This window comes from Barbus barbus, assembly GCF_936440315.1.
Source record: "Barbus barbus genome assembly, chromosome: 13".
NCBI classification, from domain to species: domain Eukaryota; kingdom Metazoa; phylum Chordata; class Actinopteri; order Cypriniformes; family Cyprinidae; genus Barbus; species Barbus barbus.
The window spans coordinates 14,723,741-14,740,372 of NC_136741.1; the positions used below are offsets into that span (position 1 = coordinate 14,723,741).

At 40.3% G+C, this 16,632-nt stretch overlaps 1 protein-coding gene across 1 annotated transcript; it reads right to left on the reverse strand.

Annotated features, from left to right (window-relative positions):
- Positions 1–772: 772 nt before the first annotated feature.
- LOC306878950 (LIM domain transcription factor LMO4) lies at positions 773–15,053 on the reverse strand. Its single transcript, XM_079431577.1, has 5 exons — positions 14,696–15,053; positions 12,581–12,821; positions 5,733–5,829; positions 5,268–5,423; positions 773–1,733 (listed from the first exon to the last, which is right to left on the reverse strand). The coding sequence occupies exons 2-5, from the start codon at positions 12,814–12,816 to the stop codon at positions 1,725–1,727; spliced, it is 498 nt and encodes a 165-aa protein (XP_079287703.1). The 5' UTR covers positions 12,817–12,821; positions 14,696–15,053; the 3' UTR covers positions 773–1,724.
- Between the last annotated feature and the right edge of the window lie 1,579 nt (positions 15,054–16,632).

Genomic DNA, 16,632 nt, shown 5'->3' on the forward strand with positions numbered 1-16,632 from the left:
ATAAAGATGTAGTTTTAGACCTTACCACAGGCTGTAATAAAACGCTATAAAAAAATGATGGATATAATGAAAGATTTTCACCATGCTCCCTGTCCACCTGTCTGACAACTGAGTGCGGATTATAGCCGAGCATTCTGGGAATGCAAATCAGGCCCTCTTCATACCCATTAAGTCGAGCAACAGCTTCAAACGCCGATTTGTTCTGCAAATAGCCCATTCAGTGCAGGCCCAAAAAGCTGCAACACCTTTCTCTCCCCCTGCGGTAATTGAATCTTCAAAGGGGTTATTTCCACCCCCTGTCCTTGTCCGCCACAAGGACCGTGGAATGAATAGCATGTTCATATGAAAAGAGAAGAAAGTATACATGTTTATCCATGTTCAATTAGCCACCCCGTCATCTGCATTCATAATTATGGCATAAGAACATGGACAGACACAATTAAGGGACAGAGAGATGGCACCGCATTTAGGGAGGTACATAAAAAGAGCATAGTTTTGCTAATGAGCCCTGTTCTCAAGAGAAACTCGACAAGATGAATTACTGAGATCATACAAATCCTTTGGTCTTCTGATGGAAAATTGGTTCTTTCAGATACTGTACATAATTCATATTGAGTGATTTCAGAGAAGAACACCTGCAAGAGATTTAGGACTAACCCAAGGTAAATTCATGGCGCATGAAACACATAATCCACCTATTTCATTGAGCATAGAAACAAACTTTCAGTTCAGCTTCCAGCCAAATTTCAAAGTGACACAGAAATGCAGTGATAGATTTCAATAGGATTAAAAAAGGGATGTTTTTAATCTCATTTTTTATTAATTAAATACACCATATTGGAGCAAATGTCTCTGAAAATATCACAAATAGAATTCTCTCTCATTCTGCATTTATAGGTTGACAGCTATGAGCTTCATCTTTTGTTTGTTGCGTGATTTCGGGTTGGAGGGAAACGGGAATAGGGTTAGCTGCTGTGTGTAGTATGTACGGTAGCCACAATGGGACAAAAACATTTACATGCATACATACTGTACATGGTAGTTTTACAAATACACCAAGAGTGTTCATGATTTGATTTCCACAAAAAAGCCACAGATACTTCTTTGAACCCAGCCTTCAGGATTTTTATATCATCCGAAATGAAACACATTCCCTTTACAACATCTAAAATATAGAAAGAGAAGATACCATGTTGTGAAGAAAAGGAGAATAGACAAGGTAGGACAAAAATATAAAGGAAAAAAGAAGAAAGTCAGTATTCTCCCACTACATTTTCAAACGTGTTATGAAAGCAGATTCAAAAATCGCTGCAGTGGATCAGCTTCATTTGTCAGTTTAATTTCACCCTTTCTGTCGCATTTTTTATTTTTTTTTTACACAAAAACAACGTCCTCCAGCTGGTCTCTCTCTGTGTCAGTCTTTGAGTCCCTCAGAATCAGAGGTCTCACCTGGGTCAGTTCATAGAGTCCTCAGTATTCCCCCTCCAGGGCCTCATGGGTATTTTCCATCCATGATTCAGGAGTTTGGAGTAAAGGATGGGAAAGGGGGGCTCTGGCTATTGCAGGTCAAGGTGGAGCTCAAGCCTGAGATTGGCGCTCTGGTTTGGAGTAGCGGAACTTTGAGAAGAGGATTGGGGTGGGGTCCGATCCGAAAAGGTCTTCGGTGACAATGAGCGAGGGGCTGAAATGAAGGCACACATCCTGCTTTGAGCAACACCGGCATTCTAACACACCTGGAGGGCAAAGAGAGAAAGCGGTTAGACACACTTAAACAGAAAAATAAAATTACAACCAGTAAATTGGTCGATGAGAAATTTAGTCAAAGTTGAAAAAATGAAAAATCTTTAACAAATATACTTTAAAACATAAAAAGTTGATTATATTATGATCATGAAATGGCTTTGAAAACATTGATTCACATTTAATGAAAGAGTCATGCGGTGTGTAACTATCAAATCTAAACTAATAACATTTTCCAAAAGTTTTTTTTTTTACAACTATAAATATAATAAAATATATTCTCATTTGCCCTGTTTTGAAAAGGTCTAATTATCTGATATTTTAAGAATTATTGGCTCTGTCTATGGTTTCATTTTTTTTTTTTTGCACTCTGGTCACACCACAATTATCAATACATGAAATAGATCAATTAATCTTATTACAGACCCTAATCATGTTTAACTTCTAAAAAGGTGTATTCAAGTAACTGGAAGTATGAATGTTTTGCTATAAACTACAATCAGCAAGTTTTGAAAATGAAATTCTTAAAAACAATAAAAAAAACTGTTGTAGTAACTCTAACAACTTCTCTTATAAAAAAGTCATATAATATAGTAACATATTTCAATGGGAGTCATAAAAATAGCATGTTCTCTTAACATTTTCTATTGACAAATAAAGACCGCCAGCTCTGCTAAAGCCCCCTGCTTAACTTATTGATCAGTAAGGCTTTCAAATCCATCTGCCGCCCTATTTCCTCTGCATTTTAAGTGCATATTGTAAAGTTAGTCTCTTTTTGTCTCATTTTTAACAATGATGTGCCACAGTCCCCAGGGTGCTAAATTCTTGCGCAGCCGAGACAATTATCCCAATATCCAAGCGCAGCGTTCCGCTTTCACAGACAGTCACGGCAAACTTTTTACCCCCTAACATTCTCCTTCCTTTTGTTTTTTAAACATTCTAGGGGGGCAATTTGCTTTTCCCATCTTACCTCAAGTTACTAAGGGGTTTCAGGCTACTGTAATAGTAATTGCAAGCCCCCCACATTGGAGGGCTAATTAAAGAGACGGAGGCTGTGAAGGTTTGCATCCCCTGGGTTCAGGCTCAGCATGAGAAAGGTAATTTGTCTGTCCTGAACAAAGAGATTAGGTAGAAGCCGGGGAGCTACTTAATAAATGAGCATCAAATGTCCTCAGCCGTGGACACGGACAGCACCAATTATGTCACCATGAAATTGCACATAATAAAAACAATGGCTGCCGGACAAGGCCTCCTATCTGTCTAGGGAAGCGTTTAGTCGGTTCTCTCTCTCTCTCTCTCTTGCTGCTTTCTGTACTGGCTTGTTTCAGCTTATTTCTAAAGGTTCAGAGGAGAATTACAGCAAACTTCAAAATTTGAGAAAAGAAAACTCATAAAATCTCATAAATTAAATAGTTTCTTTAAGAATAAGTTCCCTAATAATAATTTGAATCTACGAAAATACGACTGTTTAAGCATCTCCTGAGGACACGTGGACCTGCTCTGTTCCTGCTAGTGAAGAGGGGCATCTGGGTGTATTTAAGAACTCTCTCTCCGCTATAATTAAAGCAGTGAGGCCAATATTCAGATTGCATTTTAGCATTAATAATTCAGCTGTTTTCACTACAATTGATGTCGACACATAAATAAACAATGAGGCCTCATATTTACACAGAGGCAGCCGCCGAGCGAGAGCAGGGGAGAGTAAGAAGGAGGAATGGAAGGATGGGGGCTTAAACAGACATTTAAAATTAAGCTTGATAATGCAAAGGCTTTCAATTTGAAACGCAACATGCTCTTGGAGCTAATTTGTAAAAGTGACGATGCCTTAAAAGGCCTCTAACAGAGCACCAAGCTTAATGGAGCTGTTTCCCCGCTCACTACATCTCTCCTCGAACTATTTTTTTTCCATTGAAGGTGAAATAAATGTTCACTAGGAAACTCGAATACTGTCCGATCTCTCTCGTATATGCTCTCACATCCCCCTTGTCTCCATATCAATACTGATTACGTGTCACTGAGCTGTTATTTTCAGTGCTGCCAAGTGATACAATCGGCTGGTGGCTGACTACACAGTGAAGTCTTATTGCAGACGGTCCCAAAGGCGAGAAGGGGAATTAGGTAAATAATTTGCCTGCTTGGCATCTGGTTTTGTTTATTTAAAGCTTGCTGTGCAACGTCGGAGGAGCAAATAGTCAGACAGAACTGTGGCGGTGAAAACAGATGAAAATGAGACAGAATCCTTGACGCCAGCTAGCTTTTTTGTAAAAAAAACTAAAAAACCTTTAAAAAAAACCTTAAAACCAAACCAGATTAAGAAATGAAAACACACCTTTTGTTGTTGAGCAAAGTGGGTGCCAATTAGAGCCCTCAACGGGCCTAAAATTTAGGCCCTAGCCCTGGCCTGAGACGCTCAGGTCCTAGCCCGGCCCGTGTCTGACAGCTTATCAGAATTACCGACCCGAGCCCATCTTTTTTTTCTCCCTTCTCCCAAAACAGCTTATACTACCGTTTCAGCTATTAAAATACTTCAGTTTTGTATGAAATGGCAAAGTGATTGTATTTCGTTTCGTTATTTTATTAAGTTAATTTAGAAAAACATTTGGAGCATCACTTGCATTGGAAACATTTCAAAATACACGTCATTTTTGCTCATAAAGGTAAGAGTAATAGTCTACATTGTTCAGAACTGCAAATGGTCTACTTTTATTTTTGTGCACTCAAAATATCAACAAAACATGCTTTTTTTAAAATAAAGCAAAAAAAAAGCAGTTTCGGTTTTGAGCAGGAGTCCTTCTGAAAACCTCTAAAGGTGCATCCAATGAGGAGACGGCAAGTCAGGATCATCATCAAATGCATGGATGATCCAAAATGCAGCTTTTCCCGAAGAATTGGGAACTTTTAGTAACAACGCTCCAAATTCTCCCTTATGCTCTGCATCGTCAACTGTCACCTGTATGCTAATGTATGCGAATATGCGTTGCGTAGGCGATGTGTAATATTTATAATACCAGTATTTCATACAGTCGCCATGTTTGCTCTGCGCGTATATGGGCACAATTAAAGCAGAGAAGCTAAATGAGCCGGGTCCCGACGGGCTTGAAGACCTCTAGTGCCAACATATTCAGAGTATCCCGTTTTAGAATCTTATGGATAGAAAATGTACTATACATAATCAGTACTGAAAGAGAATGTATCAGGATTTGGAAGAAGGAAATATTTTTCACCGTCCTTACCCATCCTGTAACTAAAAAGCTTGCGATAGTAGTGATCTCATTTCAGCAAGTTAACATTAATTGTGATATACTGGCTTCAAGCCAGGATGAATTACACTTGTCCTCTAGACCTTACTATGGGTTAGGAGCAAGGAATTAGATATACAGTTATTTTACAATCTAAATAAAACAGAAATTTAAAGCAATATTTTGATAGAGTGTGTTTGGCTAAAACAATAATACAAAGTGATCCTGAACCTATAGCAGAGGATTTTAAGTGTGAAGTTTTGATAGCAGACAGATAGAGGCTCTCACTTTCTGGTCAGGCAGTAGAGGGTTAGTCTGCAGTGAACTCAAATGGCCATTGATGAGTGCTGTGGGTCTGTCGTGTTCGCAGAACAAGCTGCCGTTGATGTAGTGAAACCTGTCACCAGGGACCAGCCGGTTCCGGCAGGTAGAACATGTGAAACACTGCAGGAGACAATGAAAAGGACTCCATTACCCAAACTTCTCAGCACATTACATCCCATCTGATCAATCTCTGGACAAGTTAAATCATTATTTCCTACAGGGATTCTACAAGGGCATTTAACACAGATTAAAAGACTGACTAAAATTTACACACAATATTTTTGGTACTGAATGTGGTATCAATAATAGGCTATTTTTATAGAGAACCCCATCAAACAATCATTGAAAAGCAGACTCCATGGAGTGTGAAAGGATTCTGTAGTGCAATGAAGCATTTAATTCTAGAGCAGCTTGAAGATTAAAGGTTACCTTGAGATGGTACACGTTTCCCTGTGCCCTCATAACCAGTTCACTGGCTGGGATGGACTGACCACACGCACTGCACGCCCCACTGTTCCCAAATAACCTGTGAAAAGAAACAGACACATGTTAGTATTGTCAAAATAAGAGATAATGTGTGAGAACTGAATCTGTCTTATGCAAAGCCTAAATCAAAACACTGTGAATGTTACAGCATGACAGAAATTACCATCTGCAAAAAGTGGCAGAACATATCATGAACAAAATTATAAAATAGCTACAAACTAAATTATTCATTAAGATGTACAAATGAGGAAATAAAGGTAATTATGTGACCATGACCAATATCTCCCTCATTGACATGATCTATTTTCTGCAGTCATTACTCCAGTCTTCAGTGTCAAATGATCCTTCAAAATGATTCTAATATACTGATTTGCTGCTCAAGAAACATTTCTTATGATTACCACATCTGAAAACTTGCTGCTTCAATTTTTGGTGGAAACTGGAATACATTTTCAAGTTCAAAAGAACAGCGTTTATGTGAAATAGAAATATTTTGTAACAATATAAATGTTGATGAATTTAATGTGTCCTTACTGAATAAAAGTTAGGGGTATTCCCAACTAAGGATTTACAAAGTCGAATCAAAATTTTCGAATCTTGCTGATAGTCGACTGATAGTTGAATCATATGTTTGGGGGCGGGGGCAAAATACAAGACCAAGAGTCAAGTCAGACATTTGACAACAGCCATAATTACTGAGGTTAACACAGGAAAAATGTGTAACGGACGCCTCACAGATACAAAAATAATGTTTTATGTTTTGATTAAAAGATAGTTAACATTAAACATCAGTGAAACCCTAGGAATTCACTAACTTTTTTTTTTTACAACAGTGCTCTCATTATAACGTTATGTATATGACAGTACTGTAGTTATTAATGTTCTGTTTTGAGCTGCGTGCTCTGAAGATGACTCCTTTTGTGGACGCGTTCCTCAAGCAACAACATGCAGAAACACGACAACTAAACTCTAAAAATTCACAGCGTTTTATTATAATAGTGTTCTCAATTATAATGTTATGTATATGACAGTCCCAGTCATAGTTATTAATATTCTGCATTGTTGTTTGTCCTGCTGGCGCTGCGCGTTGAAGAGATAATCACCGTAGAACTACAATGAAGCGCTTGACTCAACCAAATGCATCTTATACGAGATAAATATTATACACGATATAAACCGTCTGAAATATTTTGAAATCACTTGTACCCTACCTGATCAAAAAAATCCAGACTATCACTCTGCCTGTGTCAATTTGAGTCTTGTTAAAGATTTAAATCCTTGTCACCAAGATGTTTCTCTGTCGGTCACAGATTATGGAAAGTGAAACTTAAATCTATAGGGGTGGTTGGATTTATTCACATTAAAAATAACATTAAAAATATTTATTAAAAGTTTCTTTCTTTTCAGAATCTTATTTACAGCATTATCTTAATAGGCTGTATATTAACTTACTGGGAGAAAACCGGTAGTTCTATGTGAAATCAGACATTTGAGCACCCCCATATTGCCAAAATGGTATGATCATAACACCTCTGCGAATATTCAACTGTGAGATTGGTAGTCGAATCAGGCTCCTCCTATCAAAGCATTGAATCTTCGACTATTCGGGGTCACCCCTAATAAAATTATAAATTTCTTTCACCCAAAAAAAAAAATGACCTAGTCTAAACTTTTAAAAGGTGGTGTATATAGTGCATTGGGCATGTGGACTGATATTACAATACTTTGTAGTATTTTATTGCACTTTCTGGAGCTTGACAGTCATGGTCACCCTCCAATCTCATTGTATGGAGTGCAGCCTTAACATTTTTCAAAACTTCTCCATTTGTGTTCCACGTTTGAAAGTAAAAGTAAGTTTGGGTTTAGAACATGAGGGCGAGTAAATAACAGTAAATTAATGAATACTTCTATGTGCATCAAAAAGGTTTGTTAACCTGTTTGGCCTTGTTTTACTGTAACAATGAAATCCTTGCAAGGGCAGGTTAAGTAATTTCAATCTGTGCCCGGGCCTCCTTTTCTCCCTCTCACAGTCTCTCTCTCTCTCAAATGCACACATGCAGAACAAATTAATCTTCAATATTCTGATGTAGGAAAAATAAAATCATAGTAATATCGGCAAACCAAATGAAAAAATCCTGCATCCTGTCCTCCAAAAGCCTCTGCCACTGGGACTAAGTATTACCTTTGATGTTCATTTTTTGCAACCTAATAATAACCTAGAACATAAGCAATCAGGGCCTAAGAATATTTGATTGTACATCTAGGCAGAGACATAGCGCTTTTGCCATTAGGACTCAAGCGAGTGCTCAGTCACTGCCGCCTTTCCATTAGAAACCCTCGGCTACCCGGGTTGATATATAATGTGCATGGGTTAACCTTTTCAATCATGGTGTCAACACTTTAGATTTGCTTCTGCTCATCTCTTTCGTCTCTAACCTTCCCTCTCTCTCCCTCTCTCTCAGTCTCTTGATAATGAAATGCTTGCTCCTGCTTCCTTTCTATCTGCCTTCTGAGTCCACAATTTAGATTACTTCATCTTGCCGAGCAACAAACTGAATGAAATTTCGATTTGAGCAGAAAGTAATTTACTGGGATCTGGACCCATTTGTCATCATATCTCACTGGCTGTTTGCTCTATCACTGCACTTTTCCTATGCAATCAAATAAGACCACAGCATCTGACAAGCTCCAGAGAGAGAGAGAGAGGGAGAGGGAGAGAGGGAAATATGAGGAAGGAAGCAAGAAAGAAAGAGACCGTTAGAAGGAGAGAGGGAGGGAAATGGGGAACGACCACAAAAGGATAGAGAGGAAAGGGATGAAAGAAACATTGGGTGTCACAGTGTGTTCCTCGTGTACACAGTTGCAGATTAACTCAAGAGTTCACGGATGATTTCGTCCCCGAAGATACTTTCAACTCGTAAAATGATAAATGCACATTGTGCGGATCCCGATATAACATCACGGCATGCACGTAAACGTTTGCGTTCCGACATATAAACAGCTGTCACCTGCGACGTTTTGCATACACGTGTGGCGTTTATAGAGGGAGCTACACGACGAGCGAGCAAATCTTTAGAGTTTCTCTTCAGCAGCGGCAGCTGCAGGGTGAGGCGGGGGGGAGGGGAAAACAAATTTGGCTGTGGCATCGATTGGGGCAGCTCAATCAAAACTCAATTTCAAACGTAATTAGCTGTAGGCTTGTGACAACAGCGCGGCTTCAATGGCGTCGATGGGCCAGTCATGCTAGGCAAATGTCAGGGGGGAAGGTCTTTATACGCTCCAGTTTGATTCACCTGTAAAATGACATCTTCCCCCGGCCTTGAGAAAGCAATCTGCCTCACCACGACGTGCGCTTGATTCGACAATCCCCGAGCGCTCACACCTAAATTCGCTTACAAGTGCACATTATTTGGCATCCGGGCTCAGAGTGCGCTCCCCTTTTAATTGTCCCTGTGTCTTTCAGAGGAAAAGCGTGAAGAATCTCCAGGCAACCTTTTTATTTTCTTGCCTCTCTATACGTAGCGTAGCAGGTTAATTATTTGAGCAGGGGATGGCTGCTGATAGCATTTGATTTAAAGGCCTGAAGGCTTTAGGTGCTCAATTAAGTTGCTATCAGTCTGCTCCTCACCTCTAATGGTGTCTCTCGCCATTGAACTTCTGTGCTGATGAGGGGAGCGTAGAGGAGCGATATCACGGGTCACCATAATTAAGGCCAAGGGACTCTTTAATTGCAATGACACCACCAGTTTTGGCTTCCTTCTCCTCAAATTCAGCCCTCTCCTTTGTTGTTTTCTCACTTTCTAGGTATTCTGCCCCTTGATCAATCAGAGGAGGAGGATTTTGTCAGCAGAAACACAGTGGAATGCTGATTTATTGACTTTCTCCATCTCGGAACGGGCGGAATAAAGAGGGGCTACAATCTACGGCTGTCTTTCATTACGAAACCAAGACAAGAAATCTGTCTGTGCTCCATAGGCAATGTCTAGAGGATTTAATTTGGATACCGACTGTGAGGTAAAATACAACCTAGCAGGGCTGTTTTGGGCCATCTGGCAGAAGCTCGGCCTCTTAAGCGGAACCTTTTGAGTGGAGTGATGTAAGTTGGTACAACAATGATTTCTGCAACACAGTCCATTATAAAAATGCCTCTCAACATTAGCAGCCAAAGCACCTTAAAAGCACCGGGCCATATTGATACTTAAGCAGGGCTTTGCATAATGGCAATGTTACATTAGGGAGAGAGAGGGAGAGAGAGAGCGAGAGAGAGAGAGAGAAGGTGGGTGGGGTGGAATGGAAGAGTAGGGGGAGATTTCACAGCAAAGAGAGCGGCGGGCGGGTGGGCAGGCAAGCGAGCGGGCGGAGGGGGCTGAAAGCAGCCAAATGACACTCGGTTAATTCAGAGTAACAGATCTAGTCCCAAGTGGATTGAAGGCCTTGAATTAATTCTGTTATGACAAATCAAGATAAACGTTTCCCCTAAATTGCATGCGATTTAATTAATTTCTGAGATCCAAGTATTTCCTGGCTTAATAGTTCACATGCTCCCGTGCTGTCATAGTGCTTGAGTGGGCAGACTTCAAAGTGATATTAAATAACCAACTATTAGATTTACCTAGCACGTTCTATTGGAAAAGTGCCATTTAATTACCTGGCTCTATTCAATTAAAAGGACAGTCCCCCCCCCGACCTAATGGTCACATGATTGCTCTCTCCCCAAATTAATTCCCTCTCTCTCTCTCGGCTCACACAAATATCAGCGATGGCTTAGGGACAACATGATTTCCAATGAGTCCCTCCTGCTTCTCTGGGGCTAAAACTGCTGAAATCTACAACTCGCGGCGGTTGCCCTTGTGCTCGGCGCTGGTGGCCTCGAGCTGAGTGGTATCAGAAGCCTATCATCCCATGTCATTTCCCCTCATCTGCCATTAGGGAAAATGGGATGCGTTTTCGCTTGCGCCATCCCAATCAATCACTAAGCCTTTTTACATCAGTGGTATTAATATAATTCTGGATATGTAACTTCATTATTTACACAGCAAGGGCAATTTAATAATCCATTACAAAAATAAGGGAGGCCCCTTTAAAATCCCCTAAGGGGACTGGCCTTCGCAATAATCCCCTCTTCTCTCTCTCACTCTCTTTCTCCCCTGCTCTCCCGCTCTCTCAAAAGCCAATTTGGTTAATTAAATGTTTTGTTTGCAATGTGGCTCTCATTCATTTCGGACACGTCATTGGAAGCGGATAGGAGCCAGGCACTAGATCTCATTAGATAAAACCCATCAGGACTAAAGGAAAATGGAGGGGGACTCTAATTAAAGCTTTTAATTGTGTGGACTCACTGTCAGATGTTATTTTTCCCCTCTCTCCTATCTCTCCTCAGATCACAGGCTCGCGCGAGCTGTTTTAGCTCCGTTCTCCCGCCCGACACGCTCTCATTACAAGGAGAAAGGTGTAGCTACTTTTCCCTCCCCGCTTGTTTTAATTAGGCTCGCAGGCCCAATTCTAGAGGCCAGTCTTGTGGACTTGATCCCTTCAGATCAGGTGGAGTGGAAAGAGTGAAGGCACTCTTCACATTTGGACTGGTCGTCTCAGGTTTGCTCTGGTTGACACCTGTTGTTCCAGCCTGCCAGCAGCAGTGTCAGTGCGAGGCTTCGCTGAATTATCCAGGGCGAAGCACATGCCAAGGTAAATACTCACTAATGACTGCACTTCTGCCAAAAAACACTCTTTTCCAGCAGGAATAGCTGAATATATCATGGATACTTCATTTTATGAATTAACTTTTAAATTGCTCTGCCTGTTTTAATTAGAAAAATATAGGCATTCCATTATCAGTGACGCTCACACAGTGTATTTCCATTCCTCAAAATCAGAAAAATAATCCAAGAAGACTGCAAACTTCTCAATGCAAGAAGTTCTGGAGGGCTTTCTGTTTGCCCTTGCTGAGGTCAAGGCGTTGAAGGATCAGCCTGTCAAATCAGGCCATCCACATCAGCTGAGTGAGACTGCCGTGCCGTCACCCCGCCACTGCTTTGGGTGTCAGACTTACTTGCATAAATATTTAAAAAGGGTATTTTTGCTAATTAAATAGTCTCTTTGGGATAAACAAAACATGCTGGTGAGGATGTGAAAACTCTGCAGAGTCGAAGGTCAGCTCTGCCTTACCAATCGAGTTTTCTAGCATCTCGTAAAGAAAACACACACACGGTTCTAGCAGCGCGGCTCCTTTTGCTTAAGGATGAAATATGGCAAGAGCCACAGACTTGCAGATGTTCTGGAGAAAGAATCTCCTTCGTCTTCTGCTCTGTCAACATGTCAGTGGCTTGACCTCTTTTTTAAGAGTGTCCCATTGAGGGTTTAACCAGCGCGCTTTAACGAGGGCCGCTGACGGCACAATCTGAGACACATGTTCTCAATGGAAAAAATGCTCCACTCCGTGAGAAGCTTGATGGCTTGTAACTTTTTCCTTAATATCTTTTTTTTTTTCTTGACAACCATCACTTCATCTAATCATTATATGCCTAATGTCATTTCATGTGGTCTTTGGACTGTCATAATGTCCAGATGTATGAACTATCTGAAGTTTGGCTTCAAAGACCATGAAAAAGGAGCTGAGCAAAACTACACTATCCTCAAAACACATTACTGAAGAAGATCCCTTTTAAAATGAATTTCACAAGTGCAGCAGAAATCTGAAGGAACTTTAAAGAATGCCTTTACAAACACAAAAAGACATTCAACATGTGAATATGGTTGTGATTGTAACTTTCAAATTAATCAATGCAGCTAACCTGATGTAGTCGTTTCTACATAGGATCATGCCACTCTTGGTGTAGCAGGATGTGCCGATCTCTCCGAGCTGGGCCTGGCAGCAGGAACATTTCAGACAGCGGCTGTGCCAATAGCTGTCCATGGCATACAGGAGAAAACGGTCGGCGATCTTTCCCCCACATCCCGCGCAGCGCTTCCACGACAGAGATCCTGCTCCAACAGGTGGGGGCTGGGCACTTCCTCCAGGGTTCACCATTGTGTCTGCAGAAACATAAAGGGACACCCGGGATACGCTGTTAGAACTGCTAGTCAATTTTTTTGATTTTTTTTTTTTTGCTTAACATTCTTTGGAAAGCCCCTTCAAAAAATTAATTATTTAACTATAAACTGCACATATAAAATAAACAAAAAAAGAACAGTGTCCCTAAAAGTATTCAAATACCATCAGCATTGCAATACTCCCTATCTTGCAAAGTCAGCACACTTGAGTTTCCTGAAGTTCTGACAGAAGTTTTGTCCTTGCAATATCTAAAACACCTGGAGCCTGAACAGTGACCCAAAACATCGAATGTTTTCAGAGGCACGCTTCCTAAAAGCTCTTTTGAAATAATTGAAATGCATATAATGCCTGCAAGCAAGTCTGAGAATTGTTTTAAGTGGCAGGCTGTCCTTGATCTTTATCTAAGTGCTGAAGTCAACTCCTTTGGTCCATTTGTGATAAATGTCTGTTCGCTGATAACATTTGAGTCACTGGAACAATTAAAGAGGTGCTGGCTTTTGTTAGGTTGTCTACATTGCTTTTAAACTACATTTACCTCTACCTTCATGATGTTAACATGAGAAAGAGAAAGAGAAACCCAAGTGCAACTGTGGCCAGAACTGGGGCAGTTAATTGGGGAACCTTGGAGTTGTATGAACCATTCAGAGGTCGACATATTCCACTCGCTTTCACTAAGGTTATCAGATGACGGATTTCCAGCCAACATCATGAAGAACATTCAGCAGCATTCGCTTTGGGGACTGGTCACTGCCGCGTGAAATTACCCCCGGTATGCTGGATCATTCAGCATATGCGAGAATCAGTTAATGCAGGCCCACAGAAATATCTGCTTCTGACAGAAATCACATTAACCACGAACCCTCATTTATGATTGCTGTTCTGTACTTTGCTCTGTTGATCCATCAATACCGCATGCGTGCACTTCTGCTCCATCCTTCCACTAATACATCTGAAATTTTAATCTTTCCCAGGTTTCATAAGGAGGACTGCTGGACCGAAGTGGGAAAGATTAAAATTTAAGATATATTCGTGGAAGGCTGTAAGCCAAATCTTTGTTGAAAGGTAATTTAGAGGAGAAGAGAGAGGTGGGGGGGTAGAAAACATTGCACTGAGAGAGAGAGGCATTCAGTAACCCCATTAGTGGAGGCTCTTAGGGACAAGCAATACCTTAGTGCTGATTAAATCTAAAGGGAGATGAATCAGAGACCGAAAGTGACTCCCCCAGATAAATAAGATCGGACCATCGTCAAGTTTCATTCCCAGTAAGAGGGAAGAGGGGAGATTTGAAGAGAGGGAGGGGGTGGCTTTTAAGTCAAATGGGCAAACTCAAGTAATTACACGGACAGGCAATTTAAGCGAGGGGATGTGCAGAAATATAAAACAGATCAGCAGCCCATGGCCAGTAATACAGATCGCAGTCCTGGAGCCTAAATACAGCTGCTCCTACTACAACGCACAGCAAAAGATACATAAATAATAGCACTTATGCTATGGTTTGTTGATCATCTGTGCCGCATGCGAGCCCTTCTGCTACACTATTTTGATATTATAAACACAAAACGCCTGTCATTTCCATCGAGCTTCAATCTAAACGTGAGTAAACACACAAGCGCAACGCTCTTGTCCAATAAACTAACGTTACATTACGATCTCTAGTTATTACGTTATTTGTTACGCCCGTGACATGCAACACAAATCACATTTACAATAAAAACTTCTAAAAACATCTCTATGCTTGCATCTCACTAATCTGGAACATTTTTTTGTGTCGATCCGTCACAAATGTGTCTCCCTCTCGCGATATTAAAGTACTATTATGCATAAAATAAAAAGTGTTGTTGTGAAATGTACTCACCTATTTGAAATGCAATGGCTGAATGGATAATGAAAAATGTATAGCAGTCTGTTTTGTCGGTAGACAATAAAAATAACGCGCACAGTCCAACAAACTCAAAGACGGAGCGCGTGCATGAGTACTTCTCACTGCTGCGAAGGAGTGAAGCAAATGGAGTTTTCAGATTGTATTTCCACTGTTGCCTTCACCTTTTCAGATGTTCTGGTTATCACTGGAAAGATCGGCTGCGGTTTTGTTAAACGAGGGTTGGGGAATGTCTTCTGTAATTTCCATAGATGAAGCGAGCGCCTCTGTTTGTAACTGTCCTCTGCGCTGATGTCTCGCCGTTGCTTGTCGCTTGTGCTCTACATGTGTCAGTGACAGAAAAAAGCCCAGAGTAAACCTCCTCTCACAGGATGACGTCAATCAGGCTGCGGCCAATCACGACGCACTCCATTCAAGCGGAATGACAAATCCAGCCAATCAGAGGAAGGCCAGATTGACTTAGACACACACTGTTCAAAGGAGGAAAGATTGTGGTTGAGTAGGCTCTTTCTGCTTTTTGAGGTTGGATAGGGCAGTGGTTCTGAATCGGGAGGGCCGGGACCCACTAGGGGGCCTCAGTAAACTTTCAAAAGACCACTAAATGCCTTTATTACTACAAAGAAATTGTTATATAAAATAATAACACCATTAAAACGCAAAATCTGCTAGCAATACATGTGCGTCATATTTCCCACTTTGGAGAAAAAAAGTATCTTTAAACTGCTAGTTATTTGAGTGTAAGCAGTTTAAGTTGTGAAGAATGTCTGCAGAAACAAATTCTACATCTAGAGATCTTCTCTAGTTGCTACAAAACAGTTTTGTTTTGCATATTTTGTTGTCTCATGTTACAGGGAAAGACTAACTTATTTATGTTTTAATATACTGACAATGCTTGGTTCTGTTAATAAAAGTTTGAAAACAAGCATGTGGTTTTTTGTTATCATAACAGCAGACATACAGGAGGAATATCAAGGCTGTGTATAGGGGAAAATATCAATAAAAAAGGGGGGACCATGGAATTATTGACATACGGAAATGGCACAAGATGTTTTCAAGTAAGCAGCATTCAGTATAATTCTTTAAAAAGTTTCAGTAAAAAGTTTTTCCATATGAAAATAATCAAGTCAAGTCAAGTTGAGCTTTATTGTCATTCCGCTGCATGTGGGGACATACAGTGGAACGAGATGTCGTGCCTCACAGGACCACGGTGCTACATAAATACAGACATACAACAATGAAGTAAAAAACACTATAAACCTATACACAACTAACCTACTGACAGATTTAACTATAAGTATAGGATATATAAGTATTTACCCTATACAAACTAAAAAATAGAAGATAAAAAATACAAACTATACGAATGCTTCACAAATACTGTACATGTGCAAAGAGAGACATTTTGAGTCAAGCAGCTGGTTGGGGAACAGTGCAGGATGATTTGTAGTACTACTACTACTACTACTACTAATAGCCTAATAATAATAATAACCTTCTGTATTTACTATAGTGCAAAAACTATACTACTGACTATACTACTGAAAGTTCATTTGGTTTCATGGACAAGGTAAAAATTCAGATCCAAGGCACGCTTATGTTCCTTATTACAGTGGCGCCATCCACCGGTAGAAAGAAGAACTACAATAATAGATTTTGTTGGTACATCTAATAGATTTTCTCTCGTACTGAGACTTGATGCACAAAACCGGAATAAATTCTGAAAATAATGTGTCATAACATTTTAAAACACAAAAGAGATATTCTATTTACTACAGTTTTCCTGAATTCACCAACATCCACAGATTTATCATGAAAAAAATCCTTTTCAACTAAGGCATATAAGAGAAATGGCTGTTTGTGTATTTTCATGGGCACGGATACCCAGAGATTAATTGTTTGCTACGGCAATTGCT